Consider the following 27,849-nt stretch of genomic DNA (forward strand, 5'->3'; position numbering starts at 1 on the left):
CCCCTAGTGTTTAACCCCTTCCATACCAGTGTCATTTACACAGTAATCGGTGCATTTTTATAGCACAGATCACTGTATAAATGTCACTGGTCCCAAAATAGTGTTACAAAAGTGTCCGATGTGTCTGCTGCAATGTCGCAGTCACGATAAAAAGCGCAGGTCGCTTTTCATAACAATAATAACAATAACAAAAATTTCATAAATCTATCCCCTATTTTGTAGACGCTATAACTTTTGTGCAAACCAATCAATATATGCTTATTGCTTTTTTTTTTTTTTTTTTTTTTTTTTTCGGCCTAAACTGAGGAAGAAATTTATTTATTTTTTGGGGATATTTATTATAGCAAAAAGTAAAAAATAATGTGTTTTTTTTTTTTTTCAAAATTGTTGCTCTTTTTTTGTTTTATAGCGTAAAAAAAAAAAAACGCAGAGGTGATCAAATACCACCAAAAGAAAGCTCTTTGGCTGAAAGTGTTGATCTGGAGCCAATCAGCTGCTGTTTTTTCCAGCATGCTGCCATTCTACGCAGGCCGAATGTCGCCTAACATTTTGGCCTGTGTGTACTAGGGTTAAGTCTATAACAAATATCTATGTTGAACAAAGTATGTAACTTATTGTCAAACTCAGATCTTTGTTATGAGTCCTAGAAGATTATCTTTACCAAAAAATTCCATGCCATTGTGACAATACATTAGGACCTAATGCATTTATTAAGCCTTGCTGTATCTTTTTCTTGTTATGAAGCATTCAGGTGACAGTTGCTCTTTCATTTTTCCAGGATGAGCAGTTTGATGGCTTTGTGGTGGAGGTGTGGAGCCAGCTGGGTGGTCAGAAGAGACAGTGAGTAAACCAATTCAATTTCTGTTATTTACATATACAGTATAGACTTTTCTTTATATATAGCATATAGATTGATGAGCTCCATATTGTGTGCTCCCATTCTGTAGGTGTATATATATGTTTAAATAAGGAAAAATTTTATTGTGATAAACAAATAACATTACAGTCCAACAATAGGATAATGCATTACTCAGTTGCATTCACTGTCACAACCAACAACTGTAGTTACATAGGCAAAATCAAATATATTTGAAATGCATATCAAAAGCTGTACAAATACAGTACAAATATGCACCTTAAGTGCAACTTAATCGCATACAATTGTCTAAATCTAAAATAATCCTCTGACTATTATGGTCTATTCAGACACACCAACACTCTATGGTATACCAATTTCTTTAGGCTAAGGTCAGGGGTATCCAGCCACTTTCCCCAGCAGTGTTTCAAACTTGCCGGGACATACCCAGCGTGTATAAATGTACTTTTCTAGGAGCAAAGCCTTGCCCACAGACACCACGCAGGACTTGTGCAGGGGGATCTGGAGACTTCCACATTACTAGTAACCTATGGGTGAGAAAGAGGGCCCTTCCCACCGCTATCCTAGGATGCTCATCCTCCATGTCATCCTCCAAAAAATTCAGTAGGCAACATTCAGGGTCCAATGGGAGTGGTAGCCCAAATACCATATTTAATGGGTCTACAACCTGTTTCCAGTAAGGATGTAATTTAGGGCAATGCCATAGTAAATTAGGTCCCCATGATCTCTTTTGCATCAATGACAATGAGACTCCATGCTGTACCCCATCTTATAGAGCCTTAGGAGGAGTATAGAGAAAGTGTTGAAAAATATATGGTTGGGATAATTTGAGACACATTTAGGGAGTAGGTTATTACAGCCGGATACGCCTCCTCCCACTGTTCACCCAATATCGGCCCCAGGTCCCTCTCCCAACTCAAATTTGGTTTGCAAGGGTGACCCTTATGGAATTCAGACAGCAACATATGCTGTAGCTTTGAGAGCTAAAACCCCTAGAGCTTTCAGCCATTTGAATTAGAATAAAAATAGGAGTTGGAGATAAACGCCAATCCTGTGCAGCCCCTTGTGCCTGAACTGCATGCCATAGTTGCAGCTATATAAAAGTGCATATGGGCAGGTAATGAATGTATAGCCTGCAGGGAGCCAAAAGGTAAAAGGACACCATCTTTAAAGATCTGGGACATATAGACTATCCATCTAGCGCCATGCACTAATTTGGCTAGCTCCAAGTAGTTGTTTTTGTGCCATACCAGGCTGTATTTCGTATACCCCGTTACCTGTTGTAGGCATTTTGCCTTATTCCAATTTTTTTTGAATGAGGCCGTACATCGGCAAGAGCTTGTTTGGTTTAGCGAAGCTGAGTGCCTCAGAGACTGAATCTCTCTGAATATGAGCAAGCATGATGCGGGTCGTGAAGGGAATATGCTCATCTGTGGATTGTATAGGGATAAACCCGGGGCCGTAACTGCGCTGCCATATAGTATAGCCAGGGGTTAGGAAGGGCTAATCCCCCTCCATCCTTAGGCCTCCAATTTGATTCTTAAGCCTCGTACACACGATTGGATTTTCTGATGGGAATTGTGTGATGACAGGCTGTTGGCGGAAAATCCAACCAATTGTAGGCTCTATTGGACAATTGTTGTCACATTTTCAATGGACAAATGTTGTAATGCAGGCTTTAAAATTTTCCGTGGACAAATGTCTGTTGTTGGATTTTCCGGCATTTGTACACAAGTCCGTTGGACAAAAGTCCAAAGTAAAAACACGCATGCTCGGAAGCAAGGACGAGCCAGGAGCAGTCGGTCTTGTAAACTAGCATTCGTAATGGAGAAATAACATTTGATGCAGCAAATTATGAGATTTCTAAATGCAGCACACATTCTCTTCATCTTTAATGGGATAATAATGAAGCTGCTTTGCTAGTGATAGTGATGGAGTTATTGCAAACACATTTTCAAAGCTTTTTTTTTTCTAGTGATATCAAGAATAATATTATTATGCTTGTTATTTGTTTTTTCTTTTTTTGGTGCAAGTTACCACAACACCATTATCCCGTAGTTTTTAAGATACAACTATGGTGGTGTCCCTTGTTAATTTTACATTGTATTTTTTAAAATGTAACTGCCTACTCCCAAACTGTAAAACACATAGCCAAGTATTATTCTCCACAATTTTGTTTCTTCTGCATAAAAAAAAAAGAAAACAAATAAAATTATACATGCTATCTGCCAATAGAACTTAACCAAAAAGTGCATTCTATGCATCCAAAAATATAGAAAATATACCAAATCAAATCATTATTCAACCAAAAAAGAAAATAAAAGCCTCATGCATGTGTCCTGCTTCTTAATATAGGGGGTCAACATTGCCAAGAGTTGGTGAAAGCAGGGGTCCGTCATCTGGAGATAACTCCCAAAATATCTGGATTATTCTGGAGCTCCCGTAGCAAAGGCATATGACATAATTGGTCACGATTAATAAAGCAACCAAGTTTTGGTCCAAGAAATCCTCCTCCTCCTGTTCCCGGACTGTAGTTGGGTCAAAGCAGTAACTCCAAGGCCAATAGTTAATAACACGTTATCTCCTCTGATTCCGCAACATGACTGGTTGACGAACGGCCGTTCAGAAATGAACTGAAAAGCACGAAATGAAAAGTACGAATCAACACTTAAATGTCTGCTAACATGAAATTAGCAGAAGGAGCCCATAGGGTGGCGCTAAAGAGCTAAAAAACACGTACATCACTACGTTTGTGTTTGTTGGCGGACAAGTTCCTGGCCAATGCCCTTCAGACAAAAGTCCGAGGTTTTTGTCTGGCGAAAATCTGATCGTGTGTATGAAGCTTGCAGGTTCCCCATAGCAGAGTTCTAAAAATTTAATTTATTATTCTAAACATTTTTAAAGGAATAACCGCAGGGGAATTATGTAATGGATAAAGGAGTTGGGGCATTAGTACCATTTTAATAAGGTTTCTCTAACTTGTGACCAATAATGATAATTTATTCCAGATTTTTATTTTATCTAGAAATTTGTTTAACAGAGGAGAGATGTTTAGTAGGCCATAGTCTCCCATAATATTTAAATTGATCTGCAATGCCGCATACACACAACCGGACTTTTCGACGGGTTAGGTCCGACGGTCTTCCCGACAGACTTTCGGCGGAGTTCCGTCAGACTTTCCAAACGAACGGACTTGGCCACACACAAGCTCACCAAAGTCTGACTGATTCGAACATGATGATGTATGAACGGACTAGAATAAAGAAGTTCATAGCCAGTAGCCAATAGCTGCCCTAGCGTCGGTTTTCGTCCGTCGGACTAACATACAGACAAACTGATTTTTCGACCAGACTCGAGTCCGTCGGAAAGATTTGAAACATGTTTTATTTCTAGGTCCGTCTGACTTTTGGGGAAAAAAAGTCCACTGGAGCCCACACACGATCATATTGTCCGACGGATTCCAGTCCGCCGGACCTAGTCTGCCGGAAAGTCCGATCGCGTGTATGTGGCATAATAGGTATGGGACATGTGGGAGTAATTGGTTGTGTAGAATCACTGCCCAGTAGGAGCAGTGTTGATTTAGACCAATTGATTGTCAACCCAGAGTATTGGCCAAAGTCCAGAATAGTTGACATGACAGTTTGTAAAAATTTGGTTGTATCCCCCAGCAATAGTAACATGTCATCTGCGCACAACATGATTTTTTTCCTGGATTCCCCCCATACTGAAATCCTGTAATTAAAGGGTTGGCTCGTATAAGGGCAGCTAATAGCTCAATGGTGAGCGCATAGAACAATGAAGAGAGGGGGCATCCCTGCCTGGTTCCTCTACACAAAGCGAAGGAAGGTGAAATCCTATCTATAACTCTTATGGAGGCGATCGGGCCACTATAGAGAAGACAGACAAACCCAGTATAAAAACTTTTTTTCTGATTCCGAATTTAGCTAGAACAAACCAGAGATACTTCCACTCAACAATGTCAAATGCCTTATGGGCATCAAGGGATAGTAAAACTGTTACCCATGTTGTCTGCAAGGGTCTGTATATTAATAAAAAGTCTCCTCAGATTGACTGATGTCGACTTACAGGGCATAAAACCTGCTTGGTCCTGATGCACCACCAACAATACAACCTCATTCAGTCTAAGGGCCAGGACCTTTGCCAAGAGTTTAACATCACTCTGGAGCAAAGAAATCGGCCTGTATGAGCCTGGGTCTAGAGGGTCCTTACCATGTTTTAAAAGAAGTACCACCAGAGCTTGTGACATGGACTCCAGGAGGTATCCCACTTTCAGAGAGGCATTAAACCCCTTAAGTAAATGGGGTAAAAGTAACTCCTCATATTTAACAAACTTCCATCGGGAGGCCATCATCCCCAGGAGCCTTACATGTAGGAAAAGAGCTGGCTGCCCTCTGCAACTTCGCCAGAGTAATAGGAGCATCCAATTTTCTGTCTGGGTAGGGAGGGAGAATTCCCTGAATATAGTGAGAGAGAGAGAGACGCTAAGGACTACAAACTCTGTGGCTGATAAAGAGAAGCATAGACATCTGCCAGCTCCTTCACAATTAATTTCTTTGAATTAACAATCCCACCGGATTTATTCTGTATAGCTCCTATGGCTGGGGAAGCTTGTTGCAATTGGACGATTTTTGCCAAAAGGCGATCAGTTTTCTCCCCTCTTCAAAAAATGCACCAAAAATGAACTGCTTACGTTCTGCAGCGGAGGCCCACAGACAATCCAGAGGATCCTGGGCCGACACCCAGACCTCAGTGGGCTGAACAATATAGGCTAATTCAAATTGTCAAACCTGATCCTCCATTTGGAGAAGAAGCTTATATGACCTTTTTAAGTGCCTGAATTTTAGCAAAGAAGATCCCCCGAAGTACTGCTTTAAACATTTCTCATTTTCAAAAGGGGTCCTCATAGGAGTCATGATCTGAGAAGAATGCATTAATCTGGCTCTCGATATTGTCATGCGAGGAAAATAGCCGTAGCCAGTAGGCATTACGTTTCCAGGGCACCCTGGGGGAGGTCTGTCGGAGGCCAAGTCACGAGCTCCGCAACCAGTGGAGAATGGTCTGATACTCCACAAGTATGATATGTAATATTAGAGTTCTGACCAAGCATAAGAGCGTTGCCCACACAAGGATCTATCAGGAACAAAGACATACGTTTTGGAAAAACAGGAGAGCGATTTAGTGGTAGGAGATTTAAAATGCCACTGATCCAGTAGACCAACCTCCGACAGCAATTTACCCAGAAGTGTACCCCTCGTCCGTCCATGACGAGATAGTGGGGGGGGGGGGAGGGGTGATCCAGGAGGGGTCAAAATAACAATTGAAGTCTTCCATTATTAATAGCACAAGATCTTGTTTGTCAGCCAAATAAGTCAACAGAATTTGTATGACATCCCTCGAAGGCTATAACTAAGGTCAAAATATACAATTTACAATGAATAAACACATAGCAACCCTCTGTAGCCACTTGAGAATTGTGTTCCTTAAACATGAATGACTTGTGTATCATAACACTGACACCCCGGCAATAAGAGTTGTGAGTAGAGAGATGCACCTTGCATGCCCAAGAGTATTGCAGGCATCGTGTTTTTTTCATTGTCAAATGGGTTTCTTGTAAACTCACTATGGCAGGGTGGAACTAAACAATGCATGTGGATATCGTAGTCCGCTTCAAAGGGTTATGCACACTTCTAAGGTTCCATGACACGTATCCACATTAGGCATCATTGTGAAATACTTGTTCGGATCAGAGAAACAAGGGGTTGTGGGGCAAACATACGGCCCACATATCGCTTGTTGGTCATTGGGGCCAATGAGACTCCCCCAAAGGCACTGAGGCAAATAGAGTATCTGGGAGTTTTGAACCCAAAAAAGGACTGCAAAAATAGAGGGCTTATGGTCATAAGATCCTGTTAAAAAAACAAAACGGAAGTAATAAACTGAGATAAGCAACTGGGCCATAAAGTGTACAGTACCTCCTGCAGTGTTAGGGTATTCAAAAGGAACTGACGGATTGCAAAATCATCCTTGGCTATTTGGAATGCAGTACGTCTCAGCAAAAAGAACAGAAATAAAGAAGAACGTCCTGCAACAGCAGTATTCAACTTGGTGAACACACATATTGTAAGTAATAAGTAGATGTAAATCTCATTTTAAACCTCTCGCTTTTTATCAATGTAGATAATGTCTCCCCAGCCCGAATAATTGTAAGTAGATGGAGATATCTGAGTGAACTTCCACTCACGCTGACATAGGGGCACTGGTTCGCCCTTACAGGGTCAATACTCTTCTCCAGCTGCCAGTCGGTGGCGCATGCTGTTTTCATTACGATCCAGATATGAGGTCGCCTGAGCGGCTGACTCAAAGTAATGAGATTGACCGTCCACAGTGATTCTGAGTTTGGCAGGATGCAACATTGCATAGGAGGGTTGTAGACGGTGCAGTCACGCCTTGACATTGGTGAACTTGGATCGTTTGCGTTTGTACTTCTGCAGAGAAGTCAGGGTATAGTGATATTTTCGCTCCCTTGTACTGCATGTCACCTTTCTCCCTGTCCAACCTCAAGATTATTTTTCTGTCTTTATAGTTGAAAAGGCGTGCTAGCATAGGCCTGGGGGGGACCCTGTGGTAATGGGTGAAATGGGGTACGGTGAGCTCTTTCCGCTGCACACAGTGAGGTGAAAGCTTCCTTTCTGAAAGTGTCCAGTACCCAGTGCTCTACAAAATCTGTGGGATCCCTCCCCTTTGATTTTTCTGGCATCCCAACTAGGCCCACATTGTTGCGGCGTAGCCTGTTTTCAATGCCATCTTGTTCTGGGCTGTAGCTGACTGTTGGGCCGCAATTCTTGTATCCCTGATAAGGGGAGGGAGTTGGTATTCCAGGTCGCTAATGTGGCTTTCAGTGGCAGTGGTCCACTCCTGAATCTTTTTTAAACCTTGCTTTAGCAATGATACTTCCTCCCTCAGGCCCCCAAAGTGCTCTTTGAGATCATCCACAGATGCACTACATTTTTGTATCGCTTTAAGAATTTCACCTAGGGACAGCTGTGATGTAGCCTTAAAGGCCCTGCTCTGATGGTGGGCCATCAGAGTCACAGAGAGCAGGGGGGAAAGTGTTGAAATCATGATGTTTAAGCATGTCTGACTCTGTGATAGGGGAAGGGGCCAGAGCAGGCGCGGAGGCTGGGAGGTGGGAGTGGTTATATCACAGTTCACCCCACATCTGCTGGTGGTAGAACCCAGTGGCAACCAAACCCCACAGCTGCTGACGGCATCTATACCAGGGGTATGCAACCTTTGAGAGGTGGAGATCCACCTAAACATAAAAGAGGTTCAGCATCCTACCCCACTTATTTATTTATTTGTTTAAAGAAATTAACTAGCAAGGCCTAACTAATAAGGAAAACTTACAAACTATAATAATAAAATTGTCACTATAAAAATATAAATTTAACTTCCTTAAAAAAGGGCAGTGGACAGTGTCAGCAGGGCAGTAGATAGTGTCAGCAGGACAAAGGTTGGTGTCAGGGCAGCAGATGATGTTAGCAGGGCAAAGGTTGGTGTCAGCAGGGCAGTAGGGGATGTCAGTAGGGCAGAAGTTGGTGTCAGTAGGGCAGTAAATGAGGTCAGCCGGGGAGAGGTTGGTGTCAGCAGGGCAGAAGATGATGTCGGCAGGGCAGAGGTTGGTGTCGGCAGGGCAGAGGTTGGTGTCGGCAGGGCAGAGGTTGGTGTCGGCAGGGCAGAGGTTGGTGTCGGCAGGGCAGAGGTTGGTGTCGGCAGGGCAGAGGTTGGTGTCGGCAGGGCAGAGGTTGGTGTCGGCAGGGCAGTAGATGGTGTCGGCAGGGCAGTAGATGGTGTCGGCAGGGCAGTAGATGGTGTCGGCAGGGCAGTAGATGGTGTCGGCAGGGCAGTAGATGGTGTCGGCAGGGCAGTAGATGGTGTCGGCAGGGCAGTAGATGGTGTCGGCAGGGCAGTAGATGGTGTCGGCAGGGCAGTAGATGGTGTCGGCAGGGCAGTAGATGGTGTCGGCAGGGCAGTAGATGGTGTCGGCAGGGCACAGGTTGGTGTCGGCAGGGCACAGGTTGGTGTCGGCAGGGCACAGGTTGGTGTCGGCAGGGCACAGGTTGGTGTCGGCAGGGCACAGGTTGGTGTCGGCAGGGCACAGGTTGGTGTCGGCAGGGCACAGGTTGGTGTCGGCAGGGCACAGGTTGGTGTCGGCAGGGCACAGGTTGGTGTCGGCAGGGCACAGGTTGGTGTCAGTAGGGAACACATTGACATCAGCATTCCAGTAGATAGTATCAGTGAGGCAGTGGATGGTGCCAGCAGGGCACAGGTTGGTGTCAGCAGGGCAGTAGATGGTATCAGTAGGGCAGGGGTTGGTGTCAGTAGGACACTGAACAATGTCATTCAGAAGAGCAAAGGATGGTGTCAGTCAGTAGAGCAGGGGATTTTGTCAGTGGGGCAGAGAATGGTGCCAGTAGTTTTTTACTTTAGTTTACTTTTTATAATTTTTTTCACAATTTTTGTATTTTACAATATAATTTTTTTTTAAATGTTTTCTGCAGGCGTACTAGTGAAACATTAGGCACCTAAACAGACAATTTTGCTCCTGCAGCAGCTGAATGCTGGCAGGAAAATGAGGAAGAGAAGCAGGCTTTCAACTGTTGCAGGAGGATTGGTACCAGCGGTGGTGCCAGGGCCAATGCAAGGGTTTTCGTCTATGCAGGCAAAGGTTCATTATACTGTCCTCTATTCTGGTGCCCTAAGGTGGCTGCCTAAGCATTCTTATGCTAACACCAGCCCTGGCAGGATGTCAGTCAGTGATGGGGATAGGACAGTGGTGGGTGTCAGCCAATCAGTCAGTGAGGGGATAGGACAGTGGTAGGTGTCAGTCAGTGATGGGGATAGGACAATGGTGGGTGTCAGTCAGTGATGGTGATAGGACAGTGGTGGGTGTCAGTCAGTGATGGTAATAGGACAGTGGTGGATATCAGTCAGTGATGGGGATAGGACAGTGGTGGGTGTCAGTCAGTAATGGGGATAGGCGAGTGGTGGGTGTCAGTCAGTGATGGGGATAGGACAATGATGGATATCAGTCAGTGATGGGGATAGGACAGTGGTGGGTGTCAGTCCGTAATGGGGATAGGCGAGTGGTGGGTGTCAGTCAGTGATGGTAATAGGACAGTGGTGGGTGTCAGTCAGTGATGGGGATAGGGCAGTGGTGGGTGTCAGTCAGTGATGGGGATAGGGCAGTGGTGGGTGTCAGTCAATGATGGGGATAGGACAGTGGTGGGTGTCAGTCAATGATGGGGATAGGACAGTGGTGGGTGTCAGTCATTGATGGGGATAGGACAGTGGTGGGTGTCAGTCAATGATGGTGATAGGACAGTGATGGGGATAGGACAGTGGTGGGTGTCAGTCAGTGATGGGGATAGGGCAGTGATGGCGATAGGACAGTTGTGGGTGTTAGTCAGTGATGGGGATAGGACAGTGGTGGGTGTCAGTCAGTGATGGGGATAGGACAGTGGTGGGTGTCAGTCAGTAATGGGAATAGGAGAGTGGTGGGTGTCAGTCAGTGATGGGGATAGGAGAGTGGTGGGTGTCAGTCAGTGATGGGGATAGGACAAAGGTGGATGTCAGTCAGTGATGGGGATAGGACAGTGGTGGATGTCAGTCAGTGATGGGGATAGGACAAAGGTGGATGTCAGTCAGTGATGGGGATAGGACAGTGTTGGATGTCAGTCAGTAATGGGGATAGGACAGTGGTGGGTATCAGTCAGTGATGGGGATAGGACAGTGGTGGGTGTCAGTCAGTGATGGGGATAGGACAGTGGTGGGTATCAGTCAGTGATGGGGATAGGGCAGTAGTGGGTATCAGTCAGTGATGGGGATAGGGCAGTGGTGGGTGTCAGTCAGTGATGGGGAAAGGACAGTGGTGGGTGTCAGTCAGTAATGGGGATAGGCGAGTGGTGGGTGTCAGTCAGTGAGGGGGATAGGACAGTGGTGGGTGTCAGTAAGTCAGTGAGGGAGCAGACACTGGGTTAGTGATGAGGATAGGACAGTATGTGAATGGTGGTCAGTGATGTGCACAGCGGGGGGTGTCATTTTTCTCTCACCTGCCTCTTCCATGTCTCAGTCCCTGGCTTCCCCCATAATGTCCCCCCCCCCCCCAGGTCCCTGAAAAATCAGCTTGGATGAAGACACCACTGGATTAGTGGACAGGTCATTTTTCTAATATTAAAAGTCAGACGCTACAGTATTTGTAGCTGCTGACTTTTAATTTTTCCATAGAGAGCTGGTCACAATCTCCTGACATGCGAAATAGTGTGAACCCAGTTCTACGGTTTGTAAAATAAAGGCACTGGCGCTAATGTTGTAATGTGAATTTGCATGAGATGCAGGGATGATGACTAGCATATGTTAATGAGGCTAAGATCTTTCCAGGGTGGCACAAATGTGTGAAGCATCAAGTGCAATGAGTCTCCATAGAGTTCAGTGGTGAATCAATATTTAAATGAATGACACATTTAAAAGTGGTATATGATTAAAAGCTATTGGTGAATGTAACATTGGTTGCATTATATGTACGGACAATTGTGTTTGACATCCAGACATGTTGTCCAAATGTGATGCAGTCAGCAGAATGTAGACTACAAATGTGTCCTATAAATGTAGCAAATTTTCTAACAAATGGCTGCAAAAAAAGGTTGCATTTGATATAGGAATCTATCACTCCTCACTTCATAAAAATGTTTGCTCCTTCCAGAAGAAGTCCTGATTGCATTCAAAATGACCACATTTGAGGAAAAGTACTTTGTCTTGCCTTTTCCGTTTTTTCGTTTTGATTACCTTATTTTGCCTCAAAATCTTGCATAATGTTTCTCCAATTTGTAAAATGTTGAAGTTGTAGCAAAGTTAAAAAAAAGAAGAGAAGGCACTGATAGAAAAAAAAGATGACAAAATGTCAAAAAGACAAAAATAACTTTAGTAAAGTTAAGTTTTCATCATCCCTAATTGTGAAAACTTGATTAAAATGGGTTTAGGGTATGGGAGTACCCAGTACTGATACTGAAAGGGCCAGCACTCAGAGCGAACAATGTGGGTGCTATTGCTTTGTACAGTGACCTTTGTGAGCATGCATAGAGTAGAGGCATGATCTCCTCCGTAATCTGCACATCCACCATTCCAGTCATAGGCTGGAGGAGGAGCTAACCTTTCTTATTATATAGTGTGTGTGTGTGTGTGTGTGTGTGTGTGTGTGTGTGTGTGTGTGTATGTATATGTATGTGTATATATATATATATATATATACACTGTCACCATGCCTTCTTGCTGTCCGGTCTACAGCGTTTCCTGAGACGCTTGCTACCTGTTTATCTACTTACCTGATTCCTTTCAACCCGGCTTGTTCATGACTACTCCTGCTTGCTGCCAGTCTCTGCCAGTCTCCGACCCCCCAGTCTACTCTTCTGCCTCTCTCTTCGGTCTGATTGCTGCCTGACTATTGCTGACCCGGCCTGCACCTTGACTACTCTCCTGCTTCCGTCTGGTAGCTGCTCTGCCTGCCAGTGTTGACCCGGCCTGCCTGACCTTGCCTGTGCCCTGCCGAACTACAGAGCACCCCCTTGCTGCCTGCTGTTCTAGTGTTCCTGCTGAACTACAGAGCACCTCCGTGCAGCCTGCTGTCCCAGTTGCTCCTGCTGAACTACGGAACACCTCCGTGCAGCCTGCTGTTCCAGTTGTCCCTGTTCTGCTACTGAACACTTCCTTGCTGTCTGCTGTTGCCTGTTCCGGCTGTGCTACAGAACTCTTACTGGCTGTTCGCTGTATTCCAGTCACCTTTTCCTGTCAACTGTTCCCTGCCAGTCTCTCTTCGGCCACTTCGAAGGTCCGGACCAGCCCCAGCACTAGCCACCTGTCAGGCACTTGTGCTCCTTTGCACTCTTGAGCCCCTGTCTCCTCTACCAGGGGTTCTCGACCCAGAGGCATACAAGAAGCCACTCCCTGAATTCTGTGCCCTACCACCAGGTACGTGACAGTACCGGACAGCCATGTCTGAGTCCACGCAGGGAGCCTCTCCAGTGGACGAGCTCTGCCGCCACCTTGCTGGACTTACTCAGGCTGTAAAAAATCTGCAAGAGGGTTATAAGCGACTGGAGGAAAGTGTCCAAGTTCTGTCTACCTCCACACCTTTCTCATCTGAGACTTCTGCTGTACCTTCAGTGGTGATGATGCTGCCAGAGCCCAGGGTCCCCACACCTGAAAGATTCTCAGGCAACTGGAGTAAATTTAGGGCATTCCTGCAATGTCTGTGAACTTTTTTTTTACCCTGCAGCCGAGAACTTTCCCTCTTGAAGCCTCTAAGGTGGGGTTTGTCATTTCACTATTGTTGGGTGAACCCCAGTCCTGGGCACACCGTCTCCTTGAACAGAAGGACTCCTCGCTCGACACTCCAAGCACCTTTTTTCACGCCCTGTCCCTGCTCTAGCAACTAACCGCCACCGCGGAGGCAGCCCTGCGCGCACTGCAGCAAGGCCGCAGACCTGTGGAAGACTATGAGTCGGAATTTAGGCGTTGGCATTCAGACACAAATTGGAATAGCACCGCCCTACGGTACCAGTTTCGTATGGGCCTTTTGGAATCATTAAAAGATGAACTGGCCCAAGTGGGCATCCCAGAGACTTTAGATGCTCTCATTAACCTGTCCATCCAAATAGACAGACGTCTAAGAGAACGATGTTCTGAACGATCTTCTGGCCCCTCTCATCCTGTTTAGATGTTGTCCCGCATGCCTGGTTCTCCTCACTCTGCCTCCTCAGCTCCTGCAACTGCCGCCTCTGACACTTCAGAACAGATGTAGCTGGGCTTACTTCGCCCTTCACTCACCCCAGAAGAACATCAACACCGTCGGGCTGGTAATCTTTGCCAGTACTGTGGAGAACCTGGACATTTTGTAAGAACTTGCCCAGCAAAGCTTCGTAAGTGCTTTTCCATCTCCCCTTGCTGAATAATACTTCTCATCTGGCTGTTTCTATTCTCTTACAGCTCCCAGGAGGGAATATGCAAACCAGCGCTATAATTGACTCAGGAGCCTGCAGCGATTTTATAGACTTGCCCTTTGCTTCCAGATACCACGTTCCCCTTCGGCCTAGAGCGAAAGGACTTTCAGTGCATTTGGCTCTACTCTTAAATCAGGGCCAGTAAACCAGGAAACAGTACCTGTACATACCACCATTGCTGGAATTCATAAAGAGCTGCTATGTCTAGATGTCATCGAGTCTCCACTATTTTCCATCATACTAGGCATGCCTTGGCTGAAGGACCATAATCCACAATGTGATTGGATCTCGGGAAAGATTAATTTCCTCTCTCCATATTGTTGTCAACACTGTCTACCGGAAGCCACTGATGTCCCTTCTTCTTTACTATGCTTGGAAACAGACGCTGAGACTCGCTAAGCTGTCCCTGAGGCATACCATAGTTTCCTAGACATTTTTAGTAAAAAGGGTGTAGATACAGTTAGGGCCATAAATATTTGGACAGTGACACAAGTTTTGTTACTTTAGCTGTTTACAAAAACATGTTCAGAAATACAATTATATATATAATATGGGCTGAAAGTGCACACTCCCAGCTGCAATATGAGAGTTTCCACATCCAAATCGGAGAAAGGGTTTAGGAATCATAGCGCTGTAATGCATAGCCTCCTCTTTTTCAAGGGACCAAAAGTAATTGGACAATGGACTCTAAGGGCTGCAATTAACTCTGAAGGCGTCTCCCTCGTTAACCTGTAATCAATGAAGTAGTTAAAAGGTCTGGGGTTGATTCCAGGTGTGTGGTTTTGCATTTGGAAGCTGTTGCTGTGACTAGACAACATGCGGTGGTCAAAGGAACTCTCAATTGAGGTGAAGCAGAACATCCTGAGGCTGAAAAAAAAGAAAAAATCCATCAGAGAGATAGCAGACATGCTTGGAGTAGCAAAATCAACAGTCGGGTACATTCTGAGAAAAAAGGAATTGACTGGTGAGCTTGGGAACTCAAAAAGGGCTGGGCGTCCACGGAAGACAACAGTGGTGGATGATCGCCGCATACTTTCTTTGGTGAAGAAGAACCCGTTCACAACATCAACTGAAGTCCAGAACACTCTCAGGGAAGTAGGTGTATCTGTCTCTAAGTCAACAGTAAAGAGAAGACTCCATGAAAGTAAATACAAAGGGTTCACATGTAGATGCAAACCATTCATCAATTCCAAAAATAGACAGGCCAGAGTTAAATTTGCCCAAAAACACCTCAAGAAGCCAGCTCAGTTCTGGAAAAGTATTCTATGGACAGATGAGACAAAGATCAACCTGTACCTGAGTTCATGAGTGCAAAAAAGTGGAACATTCTGCAATGGCCAAGTCAATCACCAGATCTTAACCCAATTGAGCATGCATTTCACTTGCTCAAATCCAGACTTAAGACGGAAAGACCCACAAACAAGCAAGACCTGAAGGCTGCGGCTGGAAAGGCCTGGCAAAGCATTAAGAAGGAGGAAACCCAGCGTTTGGTGATGTCCATGGGTTCCAGACTTAAGGCAGTGATTGCCTCCAAAGGATTTGCAACAAAATATTGAATAAATAAATATTTTGTTTGGGTTATGTTTATTTGTCCAATTACTTTTGAGCTCCTAAAATGTGGAGTGTTTGTAAAGAAATGTGTACAATTCCTACATTTTCTATCAGGTATTTTTGTTCAACCCTTCAAATTAAACGTTACAATCTGCACTTGAATTCTGTTGTAGAGGTTTCATTTTAAATCCAATGCGGTGGCATGCAGAGCCCAACTTGCGAAAATTGTGTCACTGTCCAAATATTTATGGCCCTAACTGTACTCTTCCTCCACACAGGCCATATGATTGCCCAATCAAACTCCTTCCCGGAGCGGAGATCCCCTTTAGAAGAATTTTTCCTTTAACTGTCCTGTTATTAGGGACACTAAAGACTTATCTAGATGACAATCTAGAAAAGGGTTCATCCAGCCTTCCACCTCCCAGGCAGGAGCAGGAATTTTCTTTGTAGAAAAAAAGGATCATTCTCTATGCCCTTGCATAGATTAGATTATTGGAACTTAATAAAATTTCAATAAAGAACTGATCCTCTGCCTTTAGTACCTGAACTTTTTGAAAGACTGGGGGCCACAATAGTGTTCTCCAAGCTGGATCTTCACGGCACCTACAATCTTGTCCGCAGTGGAGATGAATAGAAAACCACCTTCCGCACATGGTTTGGGCACTTTGAATATTTAGTTATGCCCTTCTGCCTTTGTAACGCTCCTGCCACATTCCAACATTTTGTGAATGACATTTTCAGAGACTATCTTGACCTATTTGTCATCATATACTTAGATGACATCTTGATTTACTCCCCCTCTTTGGCTGAACATTGTGAAAATGTTAAAAACGTCTTAACATGACTTCGACTTCACGGTTTATACGCTAAACCCGAAAAATGTGTCTTTGAACAACAGAGCATTCAATTCCTAGGCCTGATCATTTCTGTGTAGGGCATCAAAATGGACCCTCAGAAGGTCTCTGCCATTCTGGACTGGCCAGTCCCTATCGATAAGAAGGGAATTGAACGTTTTGTGGGCTTCGCAAATTTTTATAGGAACTTCATAAGGGGGTTCTCCACCATCATCTCCCCATCACAAGATTGACTAAGCAGGGCATTCAATTCCACTGTTCTCCTGAAGCCCAGGCGCCTTTTACGACTGAAGGATCTGTTCATCTCAGCATCAGTCCTAAAGCATCTAGATCCGGCCCTTTCATACATTTTGGAGGTGGACAACTTATAAATAGCAGTTAGAGCAGTACTTTCCCAGAGACTTGGACCCAAAGCTATATTGCATCCAGTCGCATTTTTCTCTCGCAAACTATCTGAAGCTGAGAAGAACTAGGATGTCGGTGACTGAGAGTTGTTAGCAATTAAGGCAGCACTCGAAGAGTGGCAATATCTTCTGGAGGGAACAGCTCATTCGATTCTTGTCTATACAGATCACAAGAATCTGGAGTATTTAAAGACTGCCAAGAGGTTGAGTCCACGACAGGCCAGGTGGGCACTTTTCTTTACCAGATCACCTACTGGCCCGGGTCGAAGAACACTAAGCCTGGTGCTTTTTCTCGGATATACAGTGAACCTGAAGCTCCTTCATCCCCAGACACCATCCTGTCCTCAGGAAACTTTATCATGCTCCAAGGGGATTTGCTTTCCCAAATCAAACAGGCTTCCATAGTGGCCCTTTGCCTGCCTGATACCACTCTACAAGCTAGAGATGATCTTCTGTGGTATAAAGACAAGATTTTTGTACCTCAAAGTGCGAGTTACTGTCCTTAGTTCCTGCCATGACCATGCACTGGCCGGTCATTTCAGTGTGCACAAGACAGAGGAAGTTTTGGTGGCCACAGTTACGGAAGGATTGCAAAGACTATGTAGAATCGTGTACTACCTGCATCCAGAATAAGGGCACCAAGTCTAAGGCATGGGGTCTGTTGAAGCCATTATCTATCCTGGAGAGGCCATGGAGGATGATCTCCATGGATTTTATTGTTGAGCTGCCACCTTCAGAAAACGACACTACAATCTTTGTGGTGGTGGCTAGACTATCCAAAATGGCTCACTTCTGGCCAATGAAGGGTACACCCTCTACCGCTGAGACTGCCAGAAACTTCATCAAGGAAATAGTGAGACTTCATGGCATCCCTGCAAATATTAGTTCAGATCGAGGGGTTCAATTTACTTCCAAGTTCTGGAGGGCACTTTGTGGTTCTCTGAAGATAGATCTTTCCTTCTCCTCTGCCTATCATCCTCAAACCAATGGCCAGACGGAAAGAAAAACTCAAACGCTGGAGCAGGATCTACTCTGCTTTTCCTAATTTTCCCAAGATGATTGGACTTCTCTTCTACCCCTTGCCAAATTCGCATATAACAATTCTGTTCATTCTGCCACTAAGCAATCCCTGTTTTTTGCAAATTACGGTTTCCAACCCTTGTCTTTGTCTAACAACTTTCCGGTGTGCCTGGTACCAGCTGTCCAGGAGACTCTAAACTTCTATTCTCAAATAGTAAATTACTACAGGAGACGATGGCAAGGATTTAGGATTATAATGAGGTGTATGACAAGAAGAGAAGGGGGAGCTTAACCTGAAAACCGGAGATCTGGTCTGGCTGTCTACTTTGAATCTAAGACTGGCATGCCCCTCTAAGAAATTGGGCCCTAAATTTGTTGGTCCCTTCCCAGTGAAAAGGAAGATTTTAAAAAGTCCCACCCAAGTAAGATGGCCAAAGCGGGCATCTGGAGGCTGCCCCTTGGGGGGGGGGGGAGGGAGCAATGTCAAGGAAGACGTTCTAGCAATCTGGCTGTCGGTTGAAGATCTGTGCGCAGGATTCCCATCAAAAGAGCTGTCTGGCGCGCATGACAGCACTTGGTGCCAAGAAGCCTTATTTAAAGGAGACTGTCACCATGCCTCCTTGCTGTCCGGTCTACAGTGTTTCCTGAGACCCTTGCTACCTGTTTATCTACTTACCTGATCCTGTCAACCCGGCTTGTTCCTGACTACTCCTGCTTGCTGCCAGTCTCCAACCCCGGCTCATCTTGACTACTCTTTTGCCTCTCTCTTCGGTCTGATTGCTGCCTGCCTGTTACCGACTCGGCCTGCACCTTGACTACTCTCCTGCTTCCATCTGGTACCTGCTCTGCCCACCAGTGTTTACCCGGCCTGCCTGACCTATGGAGCACCTCCTTGCTGCCTGCTGTTCGTGTTCCTGCTGAACTACAGAGCACCTCCTTGCAGCCTGCTGTCCCAGTTGCTCCTGCTGAACTACGGAACACCTCCGTGCAGCCTGCTTTTCCAGTTGTCTCTTCTCTGCTACTGAACACTTACTTACTGTCTGCTGTTGCCTGTTGTTCCAGCTGTGCTACAGAACTCCTCCAGGCTGTTCGCTGTATTCCAGTCACCTGTTCCTGTCCGCTGTTCCCTGACAGTCTTTCTTTGGCCACTTCGGTGGTCCGGACCAGCCCCAGCACTAGCCACCTGTGAGGCACTTATGCTCCTTTGCACTCTTGAGCCCCTGTCTCCTCTACCAGGGGTTCTCGAGCCAGAGGCATACGAGAAGCGGCTCCCTGCATTCTGGGCCCTACCACCAGGTATGTGACACAGACACACACACACACACACACACACACACACACACACACACACACACACACACACTGCCTTGCAAAAGTATTCACCCCCTTGGCGTTTTACCTACCTTTTTACCTGTTTTGTTACATTACAGCCTTTAGTTCAATGTTCTTTTAATCTGAATTATATGTGATGGATCATAACACAATAGTCTAAGTTGGTGACGTAAAATTTGAAAAATATATACATAAAACTATTTTTCAGAAATAAAAAAATGATAATTGGCATGTGCGTATGTATTCACCTTTGTTATGAAGCCCATAAAAAGCTCTTGTGCAACCAATTACCTTCAGAAGTCACATAATTAGTGAAATGATGTCCACTGCAATCTAAGTGTCACATGATCTGTCATTACATATACACACCTTTTTAAAGGCCCCTGATTCTGTAACACCTAAGCAAGAGGCACCACTAACCAAACACCACCATGAAGACCAAGGAACTCTCCAAACGGTAAAGGACAATGTTGAGAGTACAAGTCAGGGTTAGGTTACAAAAAAATCCAACTCTTTGATGATCCCTAGGAGCACCATCAAATCTATCATAACCAAATAGAACATGGCACAGCAGCAAACCTGCCAAGAGATGGCCGCACACCAAAACTCACGGACCGGGCAAGGACAACATTCATCAAAGAGGCAGCACAGAGACCTAAGGTAACCCTGGAGGAGCTGCAGAGTTCCACAGCAGAGACTGGAGTATCTGTACATAGGACGACAATAAGCTGTACGTTCCATAGAGTTGAACTTTATGGCAGAGTGGCCAGAAGAAAACCATTACTTTCAGCAAAAAACAAAATGGCACATTTTGAGTTTGCGAAAAGGCATGTGGGAGACTCCCAAAATGTATAGAGGAAGGTGCTCTGGTCGGATGAGACTAAAGTTTAACTTTTTGGCCATCAAAGTAAACACTATGTCCGGCACAAACCCAACACATCACCCAAAGAACACTATCCCCACAGTGAAACATGGTGGTGGTAGCATCATGCTGTGGGAATGTTTTTCAGCAGTTGGAACTGGAAAACTGGTCGGAGTTGAGGGAAAGATGGATGGTGCTAAATACAAGGAAATTCTTGAGCAAAACCTGTACCACTCTGTGTGTGATTTGAGGCTAGGATGGAGGTTTACATTCCAGCAGGACAATGACCCAAAACACACTGCTAAAGCAACACTTAAGTGGTTTAAACGGAAACATGTAAATGTGTTGGAATGGCCTAGTCAAAGCCCAAAAAGCCCTCAAACCAATAGAAAACCTGTGGTCAGACTTAAAGATTGCTGTTCACAAGCACAAACCATCCAACTTGAAGGAGCTGGGGCAGTTTTGCAAGGAGGAAATGGCAAAAATCCCAGTGGTAAGATGTGGCAAGCTCATAGAGACTTATCCAAAGCGACTTGGAGCTGTGATAGCCGCAAAAGTTGGCTCTACAAAGTATTGACTTGGGGTGGTGAATAGTTATGCACATTGACTTTTTCTGTTATTTTGTCCTTTGATAATTCAAATCTGTGATATATTGCACATTCATTTATATTTAGTCAGATGTATACAGGTGTAGGAAAACCAAAAAAGGGTTTGGGTTTAATAAATGGGTCAATCCATGTCTCACCTCTACATACCTGAAATAGCTGCGGGGGGAGGAGGGGGTTGTGCATTCAGTGGTGTCCAAAAACCACACACTAGGATCACCCAACTGGAAGCTTCAGAATTGCCAGGAACGGGGGTAAAACCCCAACAGACGCCAGCAGGATCATCCCCGCTGTAGTGTGCCAATCAGTGAACACCCAATGTCACACAGGCACCTTACCAGACCCTAGGGCACCAGCTCAGTGCCAGGGAGAATCCTCTTCCTGGAAACACAGGAAGACGCCTGATGACAAGTGACATCACTTCCGGAGCAGGAGCAGTACAACGGTGTCCCCATGGACATGAATGGGCAAATCTAGATGGAAGAAAAAAGAAAAAACTTTTTTTAAATACATTTTTTGGTGGTGAAAGCATCGTGTTGTAGGGATGCTTTTCTTCAGTAGGGACAGGAAAACTGGTCAGAGTTGATGGGAAGATGGATGGAGCCAAATACAGGCAATCTTAGAAGAAAACCTGTTGGAGTCTGCAAAAGACTTGTGACTGGGGCAGAGGTTCATCTTCCAGTAGGACAACGACTCTAAACATACAGCCAGAGTTACAATGGAATGGTTTAGCTCAAAGCATATTCATGGGTTAGACTGGCCCAGTCATAGTCCAGACCTAAATCCAATTGAGAATCTGTGGTAAGACTTGAAAATTGCTGCTCACAGATGCTCTCCATTCGATCTGACAGAGCTTGAGCTATTTTGCAAAGAAGAATGGCCAAAAAATTCACTCTCTAGATGTGCAAAGCTGATAGAGACATACCCAAAAAGACTTGCAGACAAAGTTGGTTCTACAAAGTATTGACCCATGGGGCCAAATGCAAAGGCATGCCACACTTTTCAAATATTTATTTGTAAAAAATCTTGAAAACCATTTATCATTTTCCTTCCACTTCACAATTACAGTATGTGTCACTTTGTGTTGGTCTATTACATAAAATCCCAATAAAATAAATTTACGTTTTTGGTTGTAACATGACAAAATGTGGAAAATTTCAAGGGGTGTGAATACTTTTTCAAGGCACTGTACTTACTGAATCATGAAAAAAACGACCAAACCCCATGGCTAGTATGCATTGCGCATTAAAAAGCCTCTTATTATCCGAATTCTTTCCATATTCTCCTTATTAAAATCCCCCCTTCCCCTTTGAATTCTTCATAAACAACTGTTGAATTTTATCTGGGGCAGCAGTAAACCCAGCATAAAGCAGAAAGTTCCAACCCAAACATTATGGTCATCTATTGTTCCCACATATTACCAACTATTATACATCTGCACAGATTTCCCAACTTACTACAATACTTTAAACCTTCCTCTCTGAGTCTCATTGGAAGTCCCCGAAGTGGACCCAATTTCAGTAGAAACCATACTATAGATTCTTCTCCATTCATGCAGACAGATTCGCAATCCTATTATCTGCCACTTACTTCAAATATGGGACTGTGTGAAGTAAATCCCCCTACTCCCCATTCACTACCCTCTTCCCCCGGGGATGCACGGAACCAACATGATTTTGTTGGTGGGTGGCACAGGGTCTGTATAAAGTGTGTAATTTAGTAACTGTCTAAGGAGTCATTCATGTTACTTCCCTCCAAAGCTCCAATAAAACTCCACCATAGCCAATTGTCTTATCAAAGAATTGGAAATAGAATCCAGCTATAAACTGCCCATGAGCTGATACATGATTCTGCAACACTTGCTGAAACTTGCACCTATTTCCTCAGTCCTATACTGTTAAGGTTGTTAAACCCAAGGCACTGAGAATGTCTCAAAATCAGAACATACTGAACCAATGTATACCGAAAACGCCAAAAGCAATCTAGCTAAGTGTAAAACCAGAAACATGCATTTCTGCCTTTTGACATCTTTGTTTATCATGGCCAAACAGATTCTTGCTAGGGCATAGTGGTCATCGCACCCCACTATCACATAAGTAGCAGACAATTACCTGTTTTTTGCTAAATGAAAAAATGGTCAGGATCCTCAAGGACTTTGCAAATTTGGAGCAAGCTCATTTGAATGTGTTTGGACTTATTTGTAAGAGTAGTTGCACTAATCTCCCTTTAGTAAATGTGGTAAAGCTTTATATTATAAAGAATACCTAATCGGTTGCAAGAAAAATGAAACAGCATTTTTGCTTGCGCATGATTGGATGATGGATATCCGCAAAGCTTTACCACATTTACTAAGCTCTGGGGAAAATGAATGCAACTGCACTTGTAGAGTGCGCAGTCTATTTGCTTTTAGTAAATCCACCCCATGGTTTACACCCTGTATTTGTTACTACTTTGTTAAGTCTATAAAAACTTCAATAAAAATGTATTGAAAAAATGTGACATGCACTGCTAATATAATTTCTTGCATAATAAAAGAAATATGCTTGCAGTGTGCTTCTGAACTAATAGCAGTGTTGCCATTCAGTATGAGTGATTTGTATCCACTAACTCAAATAGCTAAAATGCTGAACCCTGAACTGCTTGATCTTATTATATTAATAAACTGTTTTTCAGTAATCGAAAAATAAAGTAGTACAGCTTACTATAATCCGAACAATCATGAATTATTTATTCTTGTGCCGCCTACAGTAATGCATAAAAATCTCCTTTGAAACGTGTCATTGTACCGAAGTACACATTTTAAAATGCTTTTAATGGATTTGAACAACTAATATATTTTATAACACTACCAAAAAAAACATACATGCCAATCAGTGTGCACATTACAGTTTCACATGGGCACTTAAAAAAGTTTTCCAAAAAAAACATGCATAAGTTATAATGGCCAGTGCACTAAGTTGTTCCTTGAAAAGTACAACAAATTGTATATAATTTGTCTCATGTTAAGATTTGAAATTTTGTCACATATTCTTGTACAACAACCACACTCTCTGCTTGACTTGAAGTGTTGGCAGTTGAACAGGGATGGGAAATTACATGTGCCAGTTTAAATGGATCCGTGTACTCAACCACTTACATACCGGAAGATCTTCCCCCTTAAGGACCAGGCCATTTTTTGCGATACGGCACTGCGTCACTTTTACTGACAATTGCTCGGCCGTGTGACTCTGTACCCAAACAACATTGATGTCCTTTTTTTCCCACAAATAGAGCTTTCTTTTGGTGGTATTTAATCGCCTCTGTGGTTTTTATTTTTTGCACTGTAAACAAAAAAAGAGCGACAATTTTGAAAAAAGAAAACAATATTTTTTACTTTTTGCTATAATAAATATCCCCAAATAGTTTTTAAAAAAAAAAAAAATCTTTCTCAGTTTAGGCCAATATATATTCTTCTACATATTTTTGGTAAAAAAGAAAAAAATTGCAATAAGTGTATATTGATTGGTTTGCGCAAAAGTTATAGCGTCTACAAACTATGGGAAAGATTTATGTAATTTTTTTAAATTTTATTTTTTAGTTTTTTTACTAGTAATGGCAGTGATCTGCCATTTTTAGCAGTAGTACAACATTGCGGCGGACAGATTGGACACTTTTGACACATTTTTGGGACCATTGACATTTATACATATGCACTGATTACTGTATAAATGTCACTGGCAGGGGAGGGGTTAACACTAGGGGGCGATCAAGGGGTTAAATGTGTTCCCTAGTTAGTGTTTCTAACTGTATGGGGATAGGACTGACTGGGGGAGGAGAAATTTATTTGTTCCTACTTAGTAGGAACAAACAATATGTCTCCTCTCCCCTGACAGAACAGGGATTTGTTTGTTTACACATATAAATCCCTGTTCCTGCTCTCGTGCACGCGATCACGGGTGGCAGGCGGCAATTGCGCCCGCCGGCCTTGCACACCAGGCTCCTCGCTGAGCAGTGGGCACACGCGTGCCCCCTATCGCCCTTAAATATACAGACGTACCCATACGGTGATTCACGGGAACAAACCCCTTTGCCGCTATGTGTGTGTGGGGGGGGGGGGACACTAAGTGGCTTTTTTTGTGCTGACTGAAGTTCATTATCAAAAAAATCCACACGCAAACTATTCACTTACACAAACATAACATATGGGTAGTTATAATCAGGATGCATAGATATATACAGCATGTATAAGCCTCCTATAGCACTGCACATAGTAGGTATTACTGCACATGCTTGAGGCTTACAGCTTGTTTTTAAAGTGTTACTAAACCCATAACAGTAAAATCAATGTGCATATGCAGTAAAGCATGCTTGTTATACTCACTATGGAATCTAGGGGGTTAATCCTCTGCATTGTGTAAAAAGGCTGTTTAATCCTGTATGCACAGAGCCTCCCCTTCTGATATTGTCCCCAAGACATCTCTGGATAAGACAGAGCTAGTAGAGTCACACTGCACATGCAGTACCTGGGTTGGTGTGCATTGCTAGAGAGGTTTTATTTGGGAGAGTGCATGTGACCAGCACAGGGCCAATCAGCACTGTCCAGACAGAGTCAGGGGTACTGCATCCTCATAGGACAGCCAGTGCAGTATGAAAACTCCTCCTACAAGCTTTAATTAGGCACTGATAGAAGTCACAAGACTGCTATATACTGCTGATGAAAAATGGTATTTAGCTGTTTATATTTACTAAAACTATTACATTACCATTTTCTATGTACTACGGGAGACCAGATATAGTGAATACAGGGACCTGTGTTTAGTAACGCTTCAAGGGCATGAGATAAATTTAGTTGTGTTACAGTTTTGCATTTCTTTGGTTTACACTGTTTTGGGGAAGCAAGTGTAAAGTTTCATACAGAAGACAAATGAGGTACAGTATATGCATACTCCACTTTGGCCTGTGAGCCATGTTTACAAAATGCTTCAAATTAACCTTAGAACAGGCTATGGATGTTCAAGAAGGCTTCCAAATCACTGCCAAACCTGCTAAAAACCACCAGAAACTGACTACGATTACTCTGTTATGAACTTTGAGAATGAATTGTGCCACCATTTCATCAGCTACAGAGATCAGTACACACCAAAACTCACGGACTGGGCAAGGGGGGCATTAATCAGAGAGGCAGCACAGAGACCTAAGGTAATCCTGGAGGAGCTGCAGAGTTCCACAGTAGAGACTGGAGTATCTGTAAATAGGACAACAATAAGCCATACGCTCCATAGAGTTGGGCTTTATGGCAGAGTGGCCAGAAGAAAGCCATTACTTTCAGCAAAAAACAAAATGGCACATTTTGAGTTTGCAAAAACAGTATGTGGGAGACTCCCAAAATGTATGGAGGAAGGTGCTCCGGTCTGATGAGACTAAAATGTAACTTTCTGGCCATCAAAGAAAATGCTGTATGGCGCAAACCCAACACAACCCATTACCCAAAGAACACCATCCCCACAGTGAAACGTGGTGGCAGCATCATGCTGTTGGATGTTTTTCAGCAGTTAGGACTGATAAACTGGTCAGAGTTGAGGGAAAGATGGATGGTGCTAAGTACAGGGATATTCTTGAGCAAAACTTGTACCATTCTGTGTGTGATTTGAGGCTAGGATGGAGGTTCAACTTCCAGCAGGACAATGACCCAAAACACACTGCTAAAGCAACACTTCAGTGGTTTAAGGGGAAACATGTAAATTGTGTTGGAATGGCCTAATCAAAGCCCAGACATCAATCCAATAGAAAATATGTGGTCAGACTTAAAGATTGCTGTTCACAAGCGCAAACCACCCAACTTGAAGGAGCTGGAACAGTTTTTTTCAAGGAGGATTGGGGAAAAAATCCCAGTGGTAGGATGTGGCAAACTCATGGAGACTTATCCAATGCGACTTGGAGCTCTGATAGCCGCAAAAAGGTGGCTCTACAAAGTATGGACTTTAGGGGGGTGAATAGTTATGCACATTGACTTTTTCTGATATTTTGCCCTATTTGTTCACTTCACAATTTAGAAAAAAAATTAAATGATGCAAATCCTCAAACAATCCTTGTTAATTCCAGGTTGTGAGGCAACAAAACACGAAAAATGCTAAGGGGGGTGAATACTGTTACAAGGCACTGTATTTTTTTATTTTTCACATGGTGAACAACAGAAACAGTAACAATTTTACATACCAGTTATCAAAGTACCGTGTACAATGAGTTAGTCATAGCATACAGTTGTTACACAGTGTGGGCATGTTTGGAAGGTTATTTTCTAAGTTAGAAATTTACTCTCTCAGTCAACGTTAATTATTCTTTCTATATCTCTTTTTTCCTTTCTATAAGCCTTAGCAAAGAGATAGGAATGTATATTAGTCACTTTTTGTTTTAAACTTTTTTTTTTTTCTTCAGTTGTCTAAGCCAAAATAACGTGCTACGTCCCGGCAGGCCTCGTGTTTTTGTTTGTCTTTTTTCTTTCATCTGGAGGAAGGACCTTCTCAGCGAAGCACATTCTCCTACCTGCATTCCTGATCTAAGGACAGATGGATTCAAGGAAGTAAATGCTACATGAATCTTCTGCCCTGACTTGGGATCTGACTTCTGAGACCCCAAGTCACGTGACATGTGAAATCCTACCTCAGGGTGACTTCTATCCGACTTGTGTCCATAGACTTTTTTTTTTTATTTATTTTTTTACAAAAGGAATGTTTATTAAATCAGCTGTACAGTACACTTGATAATAGAACAGACATTTCATGTACAGAAGTCCAGTGGTACGGGCTATACAATTTATGTTGGTATATACACAGAAGTATATTAGAAAAGGAACTCTTTTGAACATATCGTCAATCAGTGTTATTTGAAGTAGGGGCAAATACAGAGTATAGTTCAGATGTCAACCATCAAATGAGCGAACAACCCTTATTCCATCAGGGGGACGTCTGCGTCTGCAGGGGCTCTTTCATGGATGGGAAAAGGCGAGATGGGGGAGATAGGAGAAGGGAAAGGAGGACTGGGAAAAAGCCAGGGATAGTAGAGGGTGGGGGGGTGGGGGGGGGGAGAAAAAAGGGAGCCGGGGGGGGGGGGGGGAAGGGAACCAGCCACTCCGAAAGTTGGAGGGAGCCAGAACCTTCACCACATCAGGGTTGTCGGTCACCCAACATATCTATACCCCTTTCAGGGAGGGCATGGGTACCCCCGAATTGCCCCAGTGCAACCGATCTCTCAGGAGAGCACATCCGAGTTCAGTTAAATTCTAAGGTGCC

At 43.8% G+C, this 27,849-nt stretch overlaps 1 protein-coding gene across 3 annotated transcripts in view; it reads left to right on the top strand.

Moving 5' to 3' along the window:
• Positions 1-27,849, top strand: part of CHID1 (chitinase domain containing 1) — a 924,523-nt gene that overhangs the window by 71,444 nt on the left and 825,230 nt on the right. For all 3 annotated transcript variants that reach the window (XM_077459791.1, XM_077459781.1, XM_077459798.1), the window contains exon 7: positions 779-840. In XM_077459791.1, coding sequence (XP_077315917.1) covers positions 779-840 — 62 coding nt within the window. The remainder of the gene's footprint in view (positions 1-778; positions 841-27,849) is intronic.

The sequence above is a fragment of the Lithobates pipiens genome, unplaced genomic scaffold (assembly GCF_037356315.1).
Source record: "Lithobates pipiens isolate NorthernLeopardFrog02 unplaced genomic scaffold, aLitPip1_a1.2 Scaffold_10, whole genome shotgun sequence".
Lineage (NCBI taxonomy): Eukaryota > Metazoa > Chordata > Amphibia > Anura > Ranidae > Lithobates > Lithobates pipiens.